The sequence below is a fragment of the Capricornis sumatraensis genome, chromosome 1, assembly GCF_032405125.1.
Source record: "Capricornis sumatraensis isolate serow.1 chromosome 1, serow.2, whole genome shotgun sequence".
Classification (NCBI taxonomy): Eukaryota; Metazoa; Chordata; class Mammalia; order Artiodactyla; family Bovidae; genus Capricornis; species Capricornis sumatraensis.
Window position 1 is genome coordinate 6,893,336 of NC_091069.1, and position 22,474 is coordinate 6,915,809.

At 54.6% G+C, this 22,474-nt stretch overlaps 1 protein-coding gene across 1 annotated transcript in view; it reads right to left on the reverse strand.

Moving 5' to 3' along the window:
• Nucleotides 1-10,824, reverse strand: part of PRRX2 (paired related homeobox 2) — a 52,983-nt gene extending 42,159 nt beyond the window's left edge. The window contains exon 1 of the mRNA XM_068987165.1: nt 10,563-10,824. Within this exon, the coding sequence (XP_068843266.1) occupies nt 10,563-10,824 (262 nt within the window). The remainder of the gene's footprint in view (nt 1-10,562) is intronic.
• Nucleotides 10,825-22,474: the final 11,650 nt, after the last annotated feature.

Sequence of the window (22,474 nt, forward strand, 5' to 3'; positions counted from 1 at the left end):
ATGGAGGGGTGCTGGCCTCAGGGAGGGCAGGGCTGGCCTGTACTCTCTCAAAGGTGAGTCTGTCCTCTGCCATCCGCACAGACCAGGCGGTCCCCAAGGGCACGGGCGCGGCAGATCCAGGTCTGAACATCCCCTCACTTACTGCTTCCTCAGCTCATGCTTCACGGGACTCTGAGGCTCCAAACCTCGGCTCCTCCGCCCACTGTGGACCCTTGGCGAGTCATGCAACCGCTCAGAGCCTCAATTTCCCAGCCGTCTTGAGAATGGCAGACTCCCCATCTGACCTTCTCACGTGATCAGCTACCCTGCTACCATCACTTCCCTAAACCCTTAAAACCACCCTGCAAGGGGCACGATTCTCCTGCCCCTGACAAACATGCCAGAGAGAAGACAACACTTGCCAAGGTCACACAGCTGGCCAGGGTCACACAGCTGGCCAAGCCCCAGCCCCGGCCCTTGAGTGGACGGCTGAGATGCCCTGTCCAGCAACTATCCCCTTGCAAAGAGACCCCTGGATTACTGGTTCTCTTCTGCAAGAGGAGAGGGCTGAAGACTGGGTTGGAGGAGGATGGGAAGGCAGAGAAGGAGGCCCCCAGGTCCACAGGGTGCCAGAGGGGAGGCCCAGGAGGGAAGGGGAGGGGTGCCAGGCACTCCCGAGGGTCCTTGCCCACCTGGGGTGGGGGGGCGGCCAGGGCCTGAGCCCTGGACGATGGCCGGCTGCCCGCTGGCTGGACCGGCCGCCCGAGGCACCATCTTGAGAGCATTAGGGGCTGCTGTTCACAGATGTTTTCTGTTACGTGTTATTTGTTAGTCTAATGAAAGGAGGTGCACGGGCTTTCAAGACCTCGGAGTTCTGCGGGGGTTTTATATGGGAGGCCCGCGCGGAGCTCTGGCGGCAAGAGGAGGCCGCGAGGCCCCTGCCAGGCGCGCCCGGCGGCTCCTGCTTTGATTCCGAGGTTTGCAGCCATCCGCGTGGTAATTCTAGCTCTGGTTAAATGTCATTTTTAATAACGCCATCTCTGGCATGTAAACGGCTGCGCCCGCGGCAAGTGGGGCAGCTGGGAGGGGGAGGCCGGTGGGGGGGGGGGTGGCGGGGGCGGAGGTAGGTAGAAGGACAGGCAGGGAGTGGGGCAGGATTGGGGACCTGTGGACAAAACCCCCCGCGACGGTGGTCAGCTTCCTGGGGGCATGGATGCCCTATCCTGCAGACCACTGCGAGGAAAGCCTGTGGTGTTGTGAGCAGCAGAGAGGGTGGGGGGACAGGGAGGAGCAGGACAGACAGGCCGGACAATGGGAGGGGGCTTTTCCAGTGACGAGTGATAGAGACCCCCAGCTCAGGCTTCTGACCCGCACCCCTGACCCCGTCACCCTGGCAGCGAGAGGGAGTCAGGGTGCTCGAGGGGAAGAGACAGGATCTTCCACGTGGGAATGCCCCCTTCAGTCCAGCTCTTTGGGAGCCTTGGCTGGTGCCCAGTGGGTGCCCACTGAGTGCTGGGAGATGCTCACCAGTGACTGCACTCCCCTAGACCCAGCTGTGCGGCTTACAGTACAGTCAGGTCTCTGCGGGGCGGAGGCCGGGCTGGGCCTTGGAGCAGCAAACACCACCCCCCCACACACACATACTGGCCCCTTCTAGATGCTTCCAAATGATGCCAGTCCTCCCTGGCTGCTCCAGTGGGCCTCTCCATCCTCTCACGAGAGGACCATTATCCCCGCCGGCAAACTGAGGAGGACGACAGAGGGGCAGAATCAGCCCTGGAAGGAGCTTCCGAGAGCACAGCAGAGCACACGCTTTGATGCCTATAACAGTGACTAGCTGCTCCGTAGTCGCTCAGTCGTGTCCGACTCTTTGCCACCCCATGGACTATAGCCCCGCCAGGCTCCTCTGTCCGTGGGATTCCCCAGGCAAGAATCCTGCGGTGGGTTGCCATGCCCTCCTCCAGGGGCTCTTCTTGACCCAGGAACAGAACCTGAGTCTCCTGTGTTGGCAGGCAGATTCTTTATCGCCGAGCCACCTGGAAGCCCCCAAAATGACTAGGACTGTGCCAAACGCAGAGGCCCAGGTCCGGGCTCCAGAGGGCTTCCTTCCGCAGGCCGGGACATGGGAACGTGCATTTCACCTGCTCCCACGGTGATTCGAATGCAGTGATCCCTGGGCCCAGGTATTGACAAACAGAAGGTCCGACCCCCTCACCTGGGGACACTGAGGCACACAGAGTCAGGGAGTGTCCCGAGTTGTAGGCCTGGGCGGGTCCCGGTTCCTGACTCTTAGCCCTTCTCCTCCTCCTGCCTCCAGGGCAGCCACAGCACAGGGGACTCGCCCTCGCCTTGTCATCTCAGCTCTGGGTGGAAAAGCCTTTGCGGAAGCTTCCAGGTCTTGCAGTCCCTGGGCATCCCGCTCTCACTGCCCTGACCTCCCCCCAACCCGGAACCTTCTCCAAAGCCCACAACGCCCCCAGCAGCCCCCGCCACCCATCCTCAGGCTGCCAGGTCCCATCCCAGCTTCTCAACTCCTCTGCAACTCGTCGGCCCAGCATCCTTCCAAAGTCCCCATGCCCCTGCCCCCAGACTGGAAGGTCCCGGCTGCACCTCCCAAGCAAAAGAAAGCGGAAAGGATCACACAGAGGGACCCAAAGTAATGTCTTCCAGAGCTGGCTTCAGTTTTAGGATGCAATAAAAAATATCATGAGCCGTAAAGGGCCCCAGGTGGACGGCGTCCTGTCATCACAGGGGCCCCTCGGAGCTGTGCTGGGAGCAAGCGGCTTCCCACATGTGGAAGGGACACGGGGCGAGGGGCCTGGCTGGCGAGGGGGTGGCCAGCCCGAGCATCGGGGTCACATATTCAGTGACCTTCATTGCCAGAACACCTGGAGATTCCCTGGCTCCCGGGGAGGCACGGCCTCTCACTAGCAGCAGCTCGGCTCTCTCTGGGCGGTGAGCACCCTGCCCTCTTGCCTCTGGGGGCTGCCAGGCACCCTGTCTCCCTGCGTCTGCTCAGCATGGGCGCCTGCTGAGACCACTTTCCCCAACTGTGTCTAAACAGGAAGCTCCCACGGTGCCTTTCTACTCACCACCTCGCAAAAGGCACTTAACCCCTGGCCCTGTCCAGGCGTGATCTGGCTGCAATCTGGCTGCTGGTCTGTCCACCAGCGGCCTGTGGCCACCCTGGCTGTCAAGAGCCTGGACCTGATCATTTGGGCCAGGCTGGAGCCTTAGGGACAGGGGCGTGAGGGTGAGTGTGTGTGTGAGAGAGAGCGTATGTGTGTGAGTGGTAGTCGTGTGTGTTGGGGCGGGTGGTGTGTGTCTCTGTGTCCGTGAGTCTGGGAAAGCCACCATGTGGCTCCCAAATGCCAGCCAGAGTTATCACCAACCCACTGCAAAATGAGGAAAATAGGGGCAACTTGCAAGCTTTCTGGTTAAGCCAAACTAAGTCTGTTTCAAGGACCATTCTCGACTCTGAGATGAAGATAATGAGAGGTGCTCACTTGGATAAATGGATGGGGGCAGCAAGATGACAGGTGTTGTCAGTAAACGGCTTTTCTTGGCCACTTAAAACTGTTTCAGTTTATCTTTAATTTTTTGGCCATGCCACCTGGCACGCCATCTGGGGACTGAACTCACGCTCCCTGCCGTGGAAGCAAGGAGTCTTAACCACTGGATGGCCAGGGAAGCCCCTCTTGGCAACTTCTAAAACTGCCCCGCTCTATGCCAGGTCTTTGAAGTGCCTGGAAATTCTCACCAGGGCTTGAGATCTGAAAGTCTAAGCAGCTGGTAGGAGCTCAAGGAGAGACACAGTTGGTGATCAGAAAATCACTGCTGAATGCAGTGAGTGAGTGAATGAATGAGTGAATATGGGAGAAGTCTTATTGATGGTCCTCAGTCAGGGACCCTCCACAGCTCTCCCCTGTCCACGTGGCCATTCTGGATGCTTCCAGGCAGGACTTCCACTCACTCTTATATCTTCCAAGCCCCCACCCCCAAGCCAGACAGTCCCCATGCTGCCAGGCCTGACCCGCCTCACCCCAATCCCCAACCCCGGGACCCAGGCCACATTGCTGAGAACGTGGAGAAGACCCCTCCCCCGGCTGTCTTGTGGTCCCTGAATGCAGCCTACACCAGCCTGAGAGTGGACATCCCTGGTCGGAGCACCCAGCATTCTGGGGGCTCCAGGGGTGGCTTCGGCCAGCAGTGGAGAGCAGGGGTTTGGGGACAGGTCTGGGCTGGAATCCCATATTCATTCGTGTGACTTTGGCAACCACTCAGCTTCTCTGAGCCTCAGTTTCTCTCTCCATAAAATGGGTATAATAAAAAGACCCACTTCTGGTTGGTGGGAAGACTATGAAGGGTGAAGCACGGGGGTGCCCTGGCCAGCAAACAGTAACCGGTCACCCTCACCACGTGCCATCAAAGGCACCTGCCTTCCCCTCAACTCCCACGGCCTCTAGCCCCAGGGTGCCACCCTGCTCAGGTTCCAACACCGAAGCTCCGTTTGTAGGATGTGTTCAGGGCAGCACTGGCTCCTTAAATCACTCCCAAGGTTCACTCCCACCTGAGATCAGCCCCTCCCCTTTGGGTCTGGCACACCAGGAAGGCCTCCCAAGTTTTGCCTTGTCGAGGCCGACCTCATATTCCTGCCCAGGACAAGACACTGAGAACCCTTCCTGCCTGTGTCTATCCACTTAGAAACCTAACACAGCTGAGGGTCATCCCAGTGCCCCACTCCGTACCAGACCTCAGGACCTCCCGGACCGCTTTGATCCCCAAACCTCAGTCTCCCCAACAAGCAGGTAGGGCTTCCCCTGCCCCACCCCTCCAGCCCCAACACTGCGCTGTGCAGGAGAGGCCTGGACAAAACAAAGCCCACCCCTCCCTCCCCAGCCAGGAGATCTCAGGCAGGTTACTTTGCCTCTCTGGGTTGACCCTATAATAGGAATGGCAACCACTAGCCCGGCCTGACTCACAGTGAGCATCGCCATGAGCTGTAAAGAAGGCCCGTTATTGAGCACCTACTATGCTCCGGGCATGGTCTCCCACACCCTATAAGAGACATCACTGTCCATCATCCCCATTTCACAGATAGCAACACTGGGCCGCAGGGAGCTTCCCGGGCCTCAAGGGGGCCAGCAGGCATTATCACTGCTGCTGCAAAGTCACTTTTCTGGAGTCTTCTGGAAGGGAACAGTGAAAGCTCCTGCCCTGTTGAGCTTCTATGGACCCTTGTGGGAGTGTCCGGTGGTCCCAGGCCCCTGTGCCAGGCTTGCAAGCTCCACTCAGATGATCTATTAAATAGAGCAGCAAGACCACCCTGGAACCACGGGCCGTGCACGAACTAACCAGAGTCCTCCCTGCTGACAAAAAACCCGAGCTGCGGATCACGGGCCCCTCCTACCAGGCGTCCAGCCATTCTCAGACTGAATGCCCTGGGCTCTCAGCTCCTACGCCTGGTTCCTACGCCTGCTTCCTCAGCTCGCATCACTCCTGTCTCCCTGCCCCTGGGCATGTGCTGAGGGAGGCTCTCACCTGTCATGGGGAGGGGCAGGTCCAGGCTCAGCCAGGACCCAGGGCTCAGAGATACCACCTCTCTGGGGAGATGGGCCCATCCCAGGGCAATTTCTCAGCCCAGATCGAATCATGGAGGAGAGACAGGAGGTGTCCCACAGACACCTGCGTGCTGCCTCCCATCCTTCAGGTCGGGGCCTGGAGGTCACACACGGAGAGACGAGCCAAAGCCAGGAGCTGGGCCCGGGTGTCCCGACCGCCCTCTTCCCAGGCTCATTCACAGCGGACTGCTCTGTCTCCCCACCCGTGCCCCCCAGAGGAAATGGATGGAGGGAAAGGAAGGAAGGGAAGGAAGGAAAGCAGGCTTGTCTTTAAAAGGTCGGTTCTGAAGAAACACTTTTGTCTTTATCACCTACCGGCCCCGCCCCTGTCTCGCAGGCTGGCATCTGGTACCACCCCCATCTCCCTCCTCCACGGCCCCAGAGGCTGCCGCTGCCACCTTTCAGAGCCAGTTAGAGGGAGGCTGGCTAAAAAGTCAGATGTGGAAGACAGTACGGCGGTTCTCAAAACACTCAACATAGAATTCCACTTCTGGCCCCTCAAAGAACTGAAAGCAGGGGCCACACGCACGTTCCCAGCAGTATCATTCACAATCGCCCAACGGCAGAAGCAACCGAGTGTCCCCCAGTGGGGGAACGGGGAAATCAAATGCGAACTGTTTTCAACATGGTGGAATACTACTCAACCTTAAAAAGGAAGGAGATTCTAGCACGTCATGTACACATCGTGAGGACATTATGCTAAGTGAAATAAGCTGGGCAACAGAAGGACGGGTACTGTACGATTCCATATCTATGAGTCCTGAGGGTTGTCTAGTTCATAGAGACAGAAAATAGTGGTTGCCAAGGGCTGGGGGAGGGCGGATGGGGCGTTAGTGCTCAATGCGGGGCAAAGTTTCAGCTGGGGAAGACGGAAAACGTTTTGGAGCTAGATGGTGAGGGTGATGGTACAAGGAGGCGAATGAACTTCATGCCCTTGAACTTGATGCTCCAAAATGACTGAAACAGTATACCATGGTAGATGTATCTGACCACAAGAAAAATCCAAAAATTAAAGGCCAGTTGGCCCATCTCTCAAACTCAGTGGTCCCTTCAGGCCTCCCATTCAGATATTTGGCCTTGCCCGCCACCACTGGCAAGGCGGAGAGGGACGTGCCCACCCAAGCCAGGCGTGTCCGTGGCTTCCTTTGGCCAATCAACAGAGGTGACTCAGAGAACAGTTCCGTGGGGGTAGCCCAAATCCCCGGCCCAGGGCCCCAGCCCAACCCAGCTCAGCCTGTGCCCTCAGGCTCCAAGGGCCCCACTCGGATCTCTGAGAAGGGAACCCACTGGGTTCAGGAGTTTTTCCTAAACAGGTCGCAGCCCCACTGGGGCCAGGCAGCCTCCCTGGGTTGTGGGCTTTATCCCTGCCGGGCTCCAGGGGTTTCGTTTATTTTCAGTGCATCCGCATTCCTGTTTCCGCCCTGCCCACAGGAGGGAATGTTTTAAGGAAAATCTCAGTTATTAATGTGGTTTCTTTTGTTGTAAGTCACTGCGAAGGCAGCAAACGAGAGTTTATTTTCCTAACGTGCTTGGCATAGCTCGGCGCCCCGGCCCAGACCTCAGCGTTTGACTTGGGAGGAACCCGAGACCCTGGTTTGCTCTGAGTCACCAGCGAAGCCACAACCTTCCCGGTCAGTTCCAGGGGGGAGCCTGGTCCAGGGAAATCATTGGCAAGAATAGGCTAGATCTACTGATGACTTTGTGAAAACGAAAGACTGAAAAATCTATTCAAACATTTTTGAGACTGCTAACCCGACAGGTTGAAAATACATCAATTTTCTAACTCATTGGTTTCCCCACTAACCTTTATTTTTCTAATAAGGGTCACCCCATCTTTTTATGGGCTTCCCAGGTGGCACAGTGGTGAAGAATTCGCCTGACAATGCCGGAGATGTAGGTTCGATCCCTGGGTGGGGGAAGATCCCCTGGAAGAGGAAACAGCAAGCTGCTCCAGCATCCTTGCCTGGAGAATCCCGTGGACAGAGGAGCCTGGCGGGCTGCAGTCCATGGGTCTGAAGAGAGTCGGACCCAACTAAGCGACTGAACATGCACACATCTCTCTCTCTGGTTTCAGTCGCTGCCTTTGGATCTGGAAACAGCTCCAGAATCCACAAGAAAAACCTACTTCCAAGCGTGTCCAAATCCTCAGCGAGGGGCCAGGACTCCCTCGGGGTCCAGAACTGGAGGATGGAACCACAGCCTAGGGCTCACGGCTGCTGGCCTGGGGACCAGAGTCCCAGCACCCCAAGGTTTGGCTGCCCGCTTATTAAAGGGGCCCTGTGACGCGGGCTGGGCTCACGAGGATGGGGACGGGAGGTCCCTTCTCCTCCACCTTTGGAGACTTCAGGAGTTGGGAATCCAGCCGCAGTGGGAGGGGGCACCTGCTAGAAAGAGGGAGTAGCGGAGCAGGGCAGGGTGCCAGCCTCTCCTCCATCCACCTTCCTGCTTGGGGGCCCGGACCCCTGAGCAAGCCAAGGGATTCTCTCTCCAGGCGGGGCTGCCCCAGAGCGCCCCCAGTCCTGCCCTCCTGCTGCCTGGCAGCGGGCACCGCTGGAATGCACCCAATTGGCCTTGGGGAGCTGCTTGACTCGACATAAAACATTTGGGTTTCATGGCCTAGAGATTTGTTTTCAGTCTAAGGAATGAGTATAGGGTTACCTCCTTTTAATTTTGCCAAGTAAGGACATTAAAATAAAACCATCTCCAGCCATTATCCCTGTTTCATAAAAGAAAGTGCATTTTAATACCAAAAGTGAGCTAGGAAAGATGCAATCTCAAACAGAGAATTATTTAAGCTAGGTTTTTGAGCTTCAGGAACTCTCTGCAGTGTCCACGTTGGGCTTCCGTTTGTCTGTCTGTCGAGGCCTGGAGAAAATATCCCAAGGGGCCGCGGACCAGGAGGATGGGGCTGAGGTCTAGGGAGTAGGGGTTCCTTGAGCCTGGCCCTGACTCTGCCTGCGGTCCCCGGTCCCTCGCAGTGACGGAAGGAGACGTCCACCTCTGGGGGGCAGACTGGCCACTGCCCTCGGCCCTCTCCCGCCCGAGCCCACACCCGGGGGGTCCTTTGTCCCCAGTGCCTGGGAATTCCCTGTGTGCAGAAGAGAAAGGGCTCCGGGGCCCTCAGTGAGGGAGACGCGATCCCAGGGGGGTTGCTGGGGAGGCCTGGCGGTTTGGGGGCTGCCAGAGGCCCTGGCCGAGCACTTGTGACCCCAGCTATTCTGGGACTCCCCCAGAAAAGCCCCCCACTGGGAGCCCTTCTAGTCTGTGAGCAGGAGAAGCAGGGCCATCTCCTGTCCATCCCCACGGCCGCGGCCAGGGCAGAGGTCCACACCCACGGCGGCCAGGACTTGAGGACAAAGCCGCCCGGCCTCCTTCCTTCTCTCTCCACCCCACCTGAGCCCCTTCCTTCTCCTTTCCTGCCTTTCTTCAACATGCTCCTCCTTCGGATCCCAGCCCCCAGGGGTCCCCCGTGCCTCAGGGGAAACTCGGAGACCGCCCCTCTGCCCTGCGGGGAAGCTGGCTCAGAGCCAGCAGGAGACCCGACGACCACCACCAACTGGCTGGCAGGACCCACCCGACACCAGAAAAGGGCACCCCACTTTACTCTTGGCCCAAACCAGACACTGTCCGTCCTTCCACCAGGGAAACGCCAGCTCCCAGGAAGGGGTCAGCCTGCTTCCTGATCCCCTGGGTGGGTGAACAGAGGCCAGAGGGGCTGGCGAGAGGCAGATGGACGCCACTGGGAAGGACTTGGAGGTCATGGCATGTGGCTGGCACCAGGCGGGCACCCTCTGAGACGCACCATGACAGTCAGGTGTGTGTCGGCCATACTTCTCGGGTACACCCAGGCTCCTGGACAAGGCTTCCGACAAGGCTGCTGACGCCTCACCCTTTCCTGCACCTCCTCTCATTTGAAAAGTGGGGTACACAGCCACCCTGGGCTTCCTTGGTGCAGGAAGTTGGGGACCCCAGGGGCAGGTGGGAATACTTCTGGAGTCAAGTGGGTGGCTCTTAAAGGGCCCAGAGTCTTCAGCAGGTCTTTCGGCTCCCCAGAGCTAGGAGAGCCGGCAGTGGTCTCAGAGGACCCCCACACTCCTTTCCAGGGGCCGGGGTGAGCTATGCGGACTCCAGCCCTCCCCCTCTCTCCAGCAAACTCTCCCCGGCCAGGATCTTTGCTTTATCTTCGTCTCCTTTCCCAGCCACTCCCCCTCTTACCAAAGGCTCAAGACCCTGCAGTCCTCTGTGACTTTTTGAAGAAAAAAAAAAAAAAAACCACTTGGGTGGGTTGTTTGTTTTTAAAGCCCCTTCCTGATGACCTTTAACCTCGGCAGGGTAAGAGAGGCCTAGCTGGCTTTTCAGGGCTGGGCGGCTCCCCCGAGGGAGCTGCTAGCAGCGGGGCAAACTGGAGGGGGAGGGCAGCATCGATCGCCCAGCCAGGGCACCCTTCTTACAAAAGCCTAGCGGTCGCTGGGTTGGTGTCCCGGAGGAGAGCGGGGCAGAGTTGGAGACCCCGCTGTGCGACTAGGTCTCTTCGCCCCACTCGGAAGCCTCAGTTTCCCCAGCAATAATCGCACCCACTTCGCCCAGGCTGTTTGGCAGTGGGGGGCTCAAGGGGTGCCGCCCGGGGCAGGGCACAAGGCAGCAACAGCGCCGTTCTCCCGACGACTGGAGGTGGATCTGGCCTCCCCCAGCCGACAGCGCCCGTCCCGTCCATCGCGGACATATAGCCTCAGCGAGGGCGGCGGCGGCGGCCACGCCAGCCGCTCGGGAGGCGGCGCCCAGCGCCCGCACCCCCGGAGGTCCCGCCGCGGCGCCTCCTTCCCAGGCCGGGGTCCGGCAGAGCCAGCGTCCCCGCTTCCGTCGCCGGTCCCGCGCTCGCCCCTTCTGTCCCACGAGCCTCTGGCCCCGCATCCCCGGCCCCCCGCCCGGCCGCGCGCCCGGGCCCCGGCCCCGCGCACTCACCGTCCTGCGGCGCCGCCTCGCTGCCGCTGCTGCCCCCGGACGGCTCGCGCGCCGCGCCCTCCCGCGCCTCGGCCCTGGGCGCGGGGCGCGCCGCCAGCCGCCCGGCCGCCGCCACCTCCTCCAGGTCCAGGAGGTGGCTGACCGTGAAGTTCTTGCGCGCCTGGGCGCAGTCGCCCGGCCCCAGCGCGGGCGGCGGCGGCGGCGGCCCCGGGCCTAGCGCCGGCTTGTCCGGGGCGAAGGCGGGGCCGGCCGCGCTGTCCATGCCCGCGGACCGCCCCGGGGTCGCCGGCGGCGGTGGTGGGCGCGGGTCCGAGGCGCGGGTGGCAGGCGCGGGTCGGAGCGAGCGCGCCCCGGCCGCCCCGCGCTCGGCCCCGCTCCCGGCCGCCTCCTGGCTCCGCGGCCCGCCCGGCGCTGACGTCGGGGGAAACCAACTTTCTTCCCTCCCCTTCTCTGCCGCCTCGCTCGCTCCCAAGTTGCTCCGACGCGAGCTCCTCCGGCCACACGCCCCTTCTTGAAGCAGACCTCGCCCCCTGCCTCTCCTCCTCCCCTTCCCCTCGCCTCGCCCGCCCCCACCGCTCCGGCTGCGGGAGGGAGGGGGTCCCGCGCCCGGCCGGCTGGAGGCTGGGGGCGGGGAGGGGGGAGAAGACAGGGGTGTCCTTCTTTCAGCGTCCCCACCCGCATTTGGAGGAATGGGAAAGTTCAGTGTTTGGGTATGTGTCTGTCTTTTTTCTTTTTTTTTTTTAATCCCCCAGCAAGTGTCTGGAGAGGTGACAGTGGAGGGATTAGCAGCCCCGCTTCCACTTACAAATTCCTCCGCAGGGAACTGGGGGAGCGACTCTGGGGGAGACGGATTCCACGGTAGATCTGAAACCTCCCGACCCACCTTTACGCTCATGCACCCTAATGCTGCCGTCCCTGCCCAGACGGAGGAGAGTCCTGGGTCCGCCTGGTTCACGCCACCTCGCACCAGGGTCTCTGCCCCAGAAGGCAGTACATCATCAACCCTCTAGGGGTGCAGCATCCCCCTAGCCCACCTCGGGGTTAGTCCAGGCCCTCCCCAAGGAAAACCAAAGCCAGAGGAAGGAGGTTCCTCCCCCCTCCGCCCCTCACCCCCCGTCCCGCCCCAGAATTCCTAGTTTACACACGGAAGATGGATAGATAGCCAGACGACAGCCAGACTGACACATGGGTGACAGAGAGTGAGAGAGAGGCCTGCCTGGGTCTCTGCTCTTGTTTTTGTTTTGCAAGGAAAGCACAGCTAAGATGCCCCCGGTGGTGAAGCGAGACTGTAAGCCGTCCAGATGCTGCTGGTCTTTCCCCAAAACTGCTCTTGGAGGCCTGGCCTTCCATTGTCCCCTCCACCACTGCAGAGCCATAACGTTTGAGCAAGAAAAATAAGCCCACCAGGAGAAGACCTTCAGAAACTCCTTTCTGGGCTGCTGCAAAGGAAACCCAGCCTGCACTCACCCCTGAAAACCTGTAGACGAGCAGCCAGGTTCTGCATGAGCCAGGATTTTTCCCAGAAAGGCATCACCCCCAAGATGAGGCCTTGTGACCCCCGCATTAGCCACAGCCATCATAAGAGCACATGCAAGGGTAGGTTGAGGACCTGGAAATGATGAGAGATGAGCTTCTTTTTTTTCAAATTTATTTTATTTTATTGGTCATGCCGCAAAGCACGTGGGATCTTGGTTCCCTTCCCAGGGCTAGAACCCTCACCCCCCGGCACTGAAAGTACAGAGTCTTAACCATTGGACAGCAAATTCTTCTTCTTTGGAAAGTTGCCCAGTGAATGTCCAATGAGAAAGAGATCCAGGGGCTCCAGTGGTCCCCAGTGCTGCCCACATGTGAGTGGTTGAATGACTTTCTGAGGGACTGAGCAGGGCTGGGCGGTGACTGGACTCTAGGAACTGCCTGGAAGAACCTCTCCCCTGCTGGAGCACCCAGCAAGCGAAGGGTAGGGGGCGCTTATCCCGGGGAAAGCACAGCCCAGCGTTCAGAGCAGCATTGGTGTCAGAGACCAGATGCCAGGCCCATCACGCACTGCTGTGGGACCTCAAACATGTCCCCCACCCCCTCTGAGCCCCCCTCCTCCGTTGTGAAGTGAAGTGAAGTCACTCAGTCGTGTCTGACTGTGATCCTGTGGGCTGTAGCCTACCAGGCTCCTCCGCCCATGGGATTTTCCAAGCAAGAGTACTGAAGTGGGTTGCCATTTCCTTCTCCAGGGAATCTTCCCGATCCAGGGATCGAACCCAGGTCCCCTGCATTGTAGGCAGACGCTTCACCTGTCTGAGCCACTAGGGAAGTCCTCCCTTGTAGAAGGGGTCTAACGCTGCACCTACAGCTTGGGCTCTATGGGCATTCCATCAGAGTGCAATCCTGGGCGTATGGCCTAGAGCACAGGACACTGTCAGCGTCAGCCTGCAGAGCTGGAAAGGGCCTGAACATCATCCGGGTTCAAATGCAGACCTTGCATTTCCCAGCTGTGAGCCTTGGCAGTCTATTAATACTTGCTTTTCAGTGGCTGCATCTGTAAGATGGACTCTTAGGAGGATTCAGTAGGTTGATATATATGGGGCACCTGGTACCTGGGGAGCAATCAGTTAGTGTTAACGGTTACCATTTTTAGGGGACAACCCTGGACGTCCACTGGTTAAGATTCCACTTGCCAATACAAGAGACACAGGTTCCATCCCTGGTCCTGGAAGATTCCACGTGCCACGTGGCAACTAAGCTCGCGTGCCACCACTGCTGAACCCACGTGCCCTAGAGCCTGTGTTCCACAACCAGAGAAGCCTCTGCAAGAAGCCAGCGCACTGCAATGAAGAGTGGCCCCTGCTGGTCGCAACTAGAGAAAAAGTGCAGCAAAAAAGACCCAGCGCAGCCAAAAGATAAATAAATAATAATTTTTTAAAAGATTAAAAAAAAATAAAAGTATTTATTCCAAGAAGTCGTGGAAGGCAGTGATGGCAAACTCAAGGTTTAGGGCTAAGGGGACACCAGTTTGAATCTGCGCATTGCCATTTGCTAGCTGTGTGGCCTTGAAGAGGTCACTTGCTGGTCCTCCCTGACTATAATCTGTCATCTGTGTGATAAAGGGACCAATTTGAAAGGATTCTTGTGAATTGGCATTCTTCACGTTGTTGTTATGAGGGTGCGAATTCCCCTGGCCAGTCCTAGGGCTGGTGGCTGGGGTGGTACAAGGATGGCAGAATAGGGCAAGTGGCATCGACGGCTATTCTATAGCTCAGCACTTGAGCAAGAGCTCCAGGCCTGAGGTAGCCTGGAATGCACCCCAGGAAACTCCAGTTAACCTGGGAAGGATGGAACTCATTACCCGAAAGGGATACAGCTAAAAGATAAATGACTCCCGTGGTGATTTAGACAAATCCTGTGATGCTAACCCAGAGCGGGCAATGAAGGGAGAATAAGATCCCAGTTTGGAACGTCTCTGTTCAGCGAGTGGTTATTGAAGCAGGCCCTGCTCTAAGCAGGGGGGAGGGGGAGGAAGAGGAAGGAGCCGAGAGAGCCCCTGCTCTGTGGTGAGAAGCTGATCCTTGGTTGGCAGCTCTGTTCGAGACTGGTTTCCGAGTCTGAGCATGAGTAAAAATGCATATTTGCCCCAGTCTTGAAAGCTTGCATGCTTTTAAAAAAGTTAACTTCTCTTAGTACAGAAGTGGCATGCTTATTGCAGAGATTTTAGAATACACGAATAAAATTAAGACAATAAAGGCACATATATTCCACTCCTAGAGATTTCTGAGACACAATAGATTTTATATACATATATATATAAAGTTGGTTTAATGAAAGAGATTGATGATAATCTTCCTATTTATTCAGTATTGAATTGAAGACCGAGAAGAAGCTATATGACAAGAAAAAGGCGTGAGCTGAAAATAAAGAGTATATCTTTCTAGCGTTTATCTATATTCTAGATTGATGGAGAGAATAGTTAAATACGTTATAAAAGTCAGATTATGTTGTGCTTTTTAATAGCTTGCATTATGTCATTAGTGTTGTCCACTATCATTTTTATTGAAAACCTAGTGATATATTATTCCCTATTGCTGTACATCCATAGTTACTTTCTTGATCTTAAATACCTAGAAATAGGATATCTGGATGTGGTAGGCAGATAGTAACCTCCCAAAGATATTGACATAATCCCTGGAAATTGTGGATATGGCAAAGCAAAATTAAAACAGCAGATGGAATCAAGTTTTCCTATCAAGCGACCTTAAAACAGGGAGAATGTTTTGGACCATCTGAATGGGTCCTTTAAAGTGGAAGAGAGAGACAGGAGAGTCATTGCTGGAGTGATGCAATGTGAGAAACGGCTGGGCAGTGCTGGCTTTGAAGGTGGAAGAAGGCAGCCACTGACTAAGGAACACAGACAGCCTCTACACTGGAAAAGGCAAGGAAACAGAACTTCCCTGGAGCCTCCAGAAGGAAATGCAGCCCTGCAGGACGTGGATTTTAGCCCAGGACTTCTGTTCTCTGAGAAAGACTGAAGGCAAAAGGAGAAGGGCGTGGCAGAGGATGTGACGGTTAGATGGCATCACTGACTTAATGGACATAGATCTGAGCAAACTCCTGAAGATGCTGGAGGACAGAGGAGCCTGGCATGCTGCAGCCCATGAGGTTGTAAAGAGTCCAATGCACAGAGTAGCGACTGGACAACAACAACATCTATTCTCTGAAAAGGTGAACATAATGCCTTTGTATTGTTTTAAAACACTAGGCTTGTGATCATTTGTTACAGCAGCAAACGGACAGCTAAGGCACTGAGTCACAGATACTGGCCAAAGATTTTAAGACTTTTGATAATATTGCTTCATCACCTCCAAAAAGCTTGTATCAATTTCTACCCCTGAAGAGTTCAGCACCACTTCAGTTATTTTAGTATATTTAGTTATTTTCTCTACTGATGGCACAAGTCTTCATGGTTTTGTTTAATGTGAATAAAACGTGCCCAAGAGCTGTCTATTCACTTTCTTTGCTGCACAGCCTCTTCTTGGGATCGGGGACTCTGATGGCCGGCTGCTCTTCCAAGATATCTTTGTAGCTGTTAAGGAAACAGCGTGGACACTCTCAGCACACTTAGATCTGTTGCACATCAGCAACCTTGCTACTTCCAGCTTGTTGATGCCGCAGATCAGGAGCTTCAGGAAGCCACTGGACAGCCTGTACTCGCTTCCTTGTTGCTCCAGTGACCTCTGCTGAGCATGGAGAACAGGCCCTTGAATCTTCTCTGGATCCCATTGTGAATGCCTCTGAGTTCCTGCCCAACTCCTCCTCTCGTCAAACCACCGACAGACCAGGAAGAAGGATGATGATGATGATAATAATAATAACCTGGACTTCCCTGGTGGCCCAGTGGTTAAGAACCTGTCTGCCAGTTCAAGGGGCATGGGTTCCACCCGTGGTTCGAGAAGATTCCACATGCTGTGGGGCAACTAAGCCCGTGGGCCACAATTACTGAAGCCCACACCCTAGAGCCCAGGCTCTGCAACAAGAGAAGCATCGCAATGAGAAGTCCGAGCACCACAACTGTAGAGTAGCCCCTGCTCGCTGCAACTAGAGAAAGCCCGGGCACAGCCATGAACAAGTAAAACAATAGTAACAACTTACTTTTAAGTTTAAAAGACATTTTCTTCTTTTAATATGTATGTTGTTGTTGTTGTTCAGTCGCCCAGTCATGTATGACTCTTTGTGACCCCATGGACTGCAGCATGCCAGGCCTCCCTGTCTGTCCCCTACCACCTCCCAGAATTTGCCCAAGTTCATGTTCATTGCATCGGTGATGCCTTCCAGCCATCTCATCCTCTGACACCCTCTTCTCCTTCTGCCCTTGATCTTTCCCAGCATCAGGGACTTTTCCCATGAATTGTCTGCTTGCATCAGTTCAGTTCAGTTCAGTTGCTTAGTCGTGTCCGACTCTTTGCGACCCCATGAGTCGCAGCACGCCAGGCCTCCCTGTCCATCACCAACTCCTGGAGTTCACCCAAACTCACGTCCATCGAGTCGGTGATGCCATCCAGCCATCGCACCCTCTGTCGTCCCCTTCTCCTCTTGCCCCCAATCCCTCCCAGCATCAGAGTCTTTTCCAATGAGTCAACTCGTCGCATGAGGTGGCCAAAGTATTGGAGTTTCAGCTTTAGCATCTGTCCTTCCAATGAACACCCAGGACTGATCTACTTCAGGATGGACTGGTTGGATCTCCTGGCAGTCCAAGGGACTCTCAAGAGTCTTCTCCAACACCACAGTTCAAAAGCATCCATTCTTCGGCGTTCAGCTTTCTTTACAGGCCAACTTTCACATCCATACATGACCACTGGAAAAACCATAGCCTTGACTAGACGGACCTTTTTTGGTAAAATAATCTCTCTGCTTTTCAATATGCTATCTAGGTTGGTCATAGCTTTTCTTCCAAGGAGTAAGTGTCTTTTAATTTCATGGCTGTAATCACCATCTGCAGTGATTTTGGAGCCCCCCCAAATAAAGTCTGACACTGTTTCCACTGTTTCCCCATCTATTTGCCATGAGGTAATGGGACCTGATGCCATGATCTTAGTTTTCTGAATATTGAACTTGAAGCCAACTTTTTCACTCTCTTTCACTTTCATCAAGAGGCGCTTTAGTTCTTCACTTTCTGCCATAAGGGTGGTGTCATCTGCATATCTGAGGTTATTGATATTTCTCCTGGCAATCTTGATTCCAGCTTGTGCTTCTTCCAGCCCAGCGTTTCTCATGATGTACTCTGCATATAAGTTAAATAAGCAGGGTGACAATATACAGCCTTGACGTACTCCTTTTCCTATTTGGAGCCAGTCTGTTGTTCCATGTCCAGTTCTAACTGTTGCTTCCTGACCTGTTTCTCAAGAGGCAGGGCAGGAGGTCTGGTATTCCCATCTCTTTCAGAATTTTCCACGGTTTATTGCGATCCACACAGTTTGCATCAAGTGACCAAAATACTGGAGCTTCAGCTTCAGCATCAGTCCTTCCAGTGAATATTCAGGGTTGATCTCCCTTAAGGTTGGCAGGTTTGATCTCCTTGCTGCCCAAGGGAGTTTCAGGAGTCTTCTCCAGCACCACAGTTCGAAGGCATCAATTCTTCGGTGTTATGCATTCTTTAAGGTTCAGCTCTCACAGCCGTACATTACCACTGGGAAGACCATAGCCTTGACAATACGAACCTTTGTCAGCAGAGTAATGTCTCTGCTCAAATTAACCACTGAATGGGAATATTTAATGGCCACTCTTTTTTACTTTTTAATTCAGTTTTATTTTATATTGGAGTATAATTCATTTACATTGTTGTGTTAGTATCAGGTATGTAGCAAAGTGATTCAGTTATACATATCAGCTCAGTTCATTCAGTCGTGTCCGACTCTTTGTGACCCCATAGACTGCAGCATGCCAGGCCTCCCTGTCCATCACCAACTCCCCCGCTTGATCATACTCATGTCCATCAAGTCAGTGAGGCCATCCAACCATCTCATCCTCTGTTGTCCCCTTCTCCTCCTGCCCTCAATCTTTCCCAGCAGCAGGGTCTTTTCCAATGAGTCAGTTCTTTCCATCAGGTGGCCAAAGTATTGGAGTTTCAGCTTCAGCATCAGTCCTTCCAATGAATATTCAGGACTGATTTCCTTGAGGACTGACTGGTTTGATCTCTTGGCAATCCAAGGGATTCTCGAGTCTTCTCCAACATCACAGTTCAAAAGCATTCATTCTTTGGCGCTTAGCTTTGTTAATAGTCCAACTCTCACATCCATACATGACTACTGGAAAAACCAGAGCTTTGGGTAGACAGACCTTTGTCGGCAAAGAAACGTCTTTGCTTTTTCAGATTCTTTTCTCATAGAGGTTATTAGTTTAACAGCTACTTGTATTTATTTGCAAAATGTCTGATTATATTCACGACTCATTTTTCTTATGGAATTGGTTCTGTTTTTATAATAGGGCCTTTCTTTCATTGTAACAACCTCTGCAGGACACTTGACTGTCAATCACTAAAGGACTAAGCCCATTTCACAGATGGAGAAACAGAGACCAAGGACGACATGGCATCCTGCAGCTCTTCTGTTCCCCTGCAGCCACAAACCCAAGAGCCTCTTCTGAAGGAGACAGTTTAGCAGGGACAGCACACAAAGGCTCGCGGACCAAGCTGTGTTCACTGCTGCTCGTCTGGGGAATCGTAAACACCACAGGCTGATGTGCCTCAGATGTGACCAGGCGTGACCGTGGCAGATCATAGGACTCTGTAAATATTGTGTCAGGTTGCTCTCACAGCGGGGCTCCCTGCTCACCCCAGACCCCGGTGCACCCTCTGGGAAGTGGAGCCGAGCCCAAACGGGGCAGCACATCTGGTCCCCTCCCTCAGCTCACCGCCCAGACTTTTCCCAGCCTCAGTTGCTTCCTAAGGACCCTCCACACCAGGAAATCCTACTGAAGTGACTGGTTCTCAGTTCTTGGCAAGGGATGAAATATTATATCCCTTTGAAAAATGTTTATGCTCTACCTGCAAGTCCAAAGATAGATATGTCCTCCAGATAGAGGGGACTCGTTATTCACCGAGCCTTCCTGTAAGCCCGGAGATGTGTTGAACCACATCGTCTAATAGCACCGTCACAACAACCATGAGGGGAGGGGGACGGAGACTTGGACAGCTTGAGCTCTGTCTCCTGGTAAGCTTGTCAGGCTTCTAACCATCACGACAAGTTGTCCCGTGAGAATTTAGGGCTAATAAGTCACTTGTTTCTCTTGAAGCATTATGCTCCCTCCTTAAAAAATAAAGACCAAGGAATGAGATCTGTACAACCCATTGCATTTCCCTTTTTGCCCTGGCTACCAGGAAGCCCAGATAATGTTAAGACATATTCACAGTAACTCTCTGTCCAGGAGGCAAGTCCGTGTATTAACTTCTCTTTTCCTCTCCTTTCACATGACTTTTCATTTTCCTGTGTTTGTTTTAAATCTTTCGGATGCAGTGGCCCCTGTGTTCGACATTTTCCAGCTGCATGACATTCACTGGGTCACCTAACCTCTTGGCCTTTTAGTTTCTTCACCTGTAAGATGGAGGTAACAATGAGACCTATCTCACAGGGCTGTTGCGAGAATCAAATGAAATGATCTGTGTAAGAGTTGAGCAAAAAGCCTAGCATGAACCTGGCAAGTGGAAAATAGTCAATAAACAGCACCGATGGGTGTAGTAACAGGCTTTGGGAGACTTCCCTAGTGGTCCAGTGGTTAAAACTTCATTTTCCAATACAGGGGGCTCAGGTTTGATCCCTGGTCGAGGGACTAAGAGCCCATGTACCTCGTGGCCCAAAGACCAAAACCAAACCATAAAACAGAAGCAATATTATAACAAATTCAATAAAGACTTAAAAAAAAAAAAAAGGCTTTGATAAAGTCAAGAGAGCACAGAGAACCTGTCCTAAATGGGAAGACTTGGCTGGATATGAGGCTGGCCTGCTGTGTGTCTGCTGTGGACCTGCTGTGTGATTCTGGGCTGTGTGCTTTCCTCTCTGAGCCTTGGCGTCCTGTCTGTAAACTGCCAGCACTATCCTTTACACCACCGTGTCTGCAGAGCCTGCACGGAAGAAGAAAGGAGAAGTGATGCAGGCCCTGACCCAGCACACAGTAGGGCTCCATGAAGGGTCATTTCGAAAGAGAAAGGGTTGAATGGCTGATCTCTACTGCCCAGGACACACCTGGCTGGCGGGATGCACTAAGTCTAGGCCACGCTACAATGGCATTCAGGCCGTTCTGGGGACCCAAGGACCCGCCCAGGGCTGGGACAGGCCCAGATCTGGGTCTCGGGCCAAATGACAGGCTCCTATTAAGAATCTGCTGTGTGCAGGGCTCCCGGTGGGCACGGCATGGTGCCCAGGTTACTTACACTCTGGACCTGCGACAACCCCTCTTAGCTGACCTTGGGGTGGGGCTCACGGGCTTCATAGGACCAATGTGAAATGGTCCTGAACAACTCATTCCACAACGATTTACTGAGCACCTACTGTATACAGAGGGCTTCCTGGGTGGTGTCAGTGGTAAAGAACCCACCTGCCAGTGCAGGAGACGTAAGATCCCTGGGTGGGGAAGGTCCCCTGGAGGAGGGCATGGCAACCTACTCCGGTATTCTTGCCTGGAGAATCCCCATGGACTGGTGGATCCATAGGGTTGCAAAGAGTCAGACATGACTGAAGTCACTGGGCATGCACTCATGCGCTGAATACTGGCATTTTGGAGAAGCACGAAGCCACAGGAGGACACTCAAGTCTTCCAAGCTGTGGGCTTCAGGCTCTGGGGACCCATGCGACTCCCAGGTTGAGCCTTGCTGGAGAAGTCCTTTCTGTTATAGGTGGACAAACTGAGTCTTGGAGGGGAAAGGCAGCCCCTCCAGCCAGTGATCCATGCCACCCCCTCCAGCCCTGGCTTCCCCAGGAATCCAGAGAAGGATGCAGGGCGAGGGGCATGGGCCTAGCTAGGCCCAGGGCACCCCCAGCCTCCACAAAGGCTTCCGGAGCCCTCAGGCCCTGCCCTGGCTCCCTCGCGGGCCCGCCAACATCTTGCTGTGATTACTCTGCGGTGAGCAGAGTGGAGCTGCTCGAGGCCCTTAGCCCGCACTCAGCATGGGGGCGGGGGCCACAGTGGCGGAGGATAAGGTGGGGCTGAAAGACAGGGCTGAGGCGGTCAGCTCACCGGCTTAATTGGGGATCTAATAGTTATTATTATTTATAACTCGATCTTGAACCCTCGCCAGGAGAGTGTGTTCACAGCCTGTACGATCCAGGCAGGCGTTAAATAATTAAACCAAGGGCCTAATCGGTGGTTAAACTCCCCATGGGCCCCCACTTCCTTAGTTTGCTGATTGCTGATATTTTGGGGGTGAAATATGACCATTTTTACGATCAAAGAGATTAGGGTTCCAAAGGCAAGAAACGGAAAAAAAAAAAAAAAAAGGAGATGGGGGGTGGGGGCCCTTCCAGTTTTCTTTTCCTCCGACTTAGTGGTCTGGTAAAGTTTCTTTAGACATGCAAAGATTTACACACCTTTCTGCAGGGAGCCTTAAATTACTCCCGATTCCTCACACATTTCCCTCGAGCAGCCAGGAACAGTAAGTCATTGAGAAATGGACCGGCCTCCCGGTAATCACTCGGCAGCCTTTGAGAAGGAGAATGTCTAATGACTTTTTTTTGAAGTGGAGGTCAAGGTTTTTTAAATAAAACAATCTGTATTAATGCAATTTCCTTTTTAGCTGTGGCAATGGATTTTTTTCCCCCCCTTTTTCTCCTTTTTTTTTCTTTGGCCAGGGTTGGGGGAGGGATGGGAGGCGGGAGTGGGGAAGAGCATGGCCATTTTTTCTCTCTCCAGACAATGTGCCCCTAAGGACATACATTTATTTAAAACTCTGTATATCATCACCCTGTCAGGGCCTCCAAGTGGGACCCCGAGCCTCCCTCCTGGTTTGTTTCGTATCCCTGGGCCATGTGGACGGCCCAGCAGGCTGGCTGCTAGGGCTTGCCACTGGTCTTCCCGCTCCTTCCCCTAGGGCGGCTGGACCCCTGCCCTGTGTGGCCCCCACCCCCACCCTCTCTGATCACCCAGCTCTCAGTGCAGCCCTTTGGCCTCTGGTCCCTCACCTTCCCATCCCACCCCACCTCAGCTGCTTCCCACCGCTTAGCGTGGGGTGGGGAGCCCCCCTCAGGTTCCTGGAGACCTTCTTTCCCTGCCCTCCGAGAAGACAGGACTCCACGGTTATGCAGTGACAGACTGACATAACCACCCCAGACAGCGCCGAGTTCCAGTCCCAACTTGGGCACTCTCCAGTTCCCCGCCCAGTTTCCCTAAATCTTCCTTTATTTATCTGTCCAATGGGAGGATAAAAAGAATTAATTACCTGT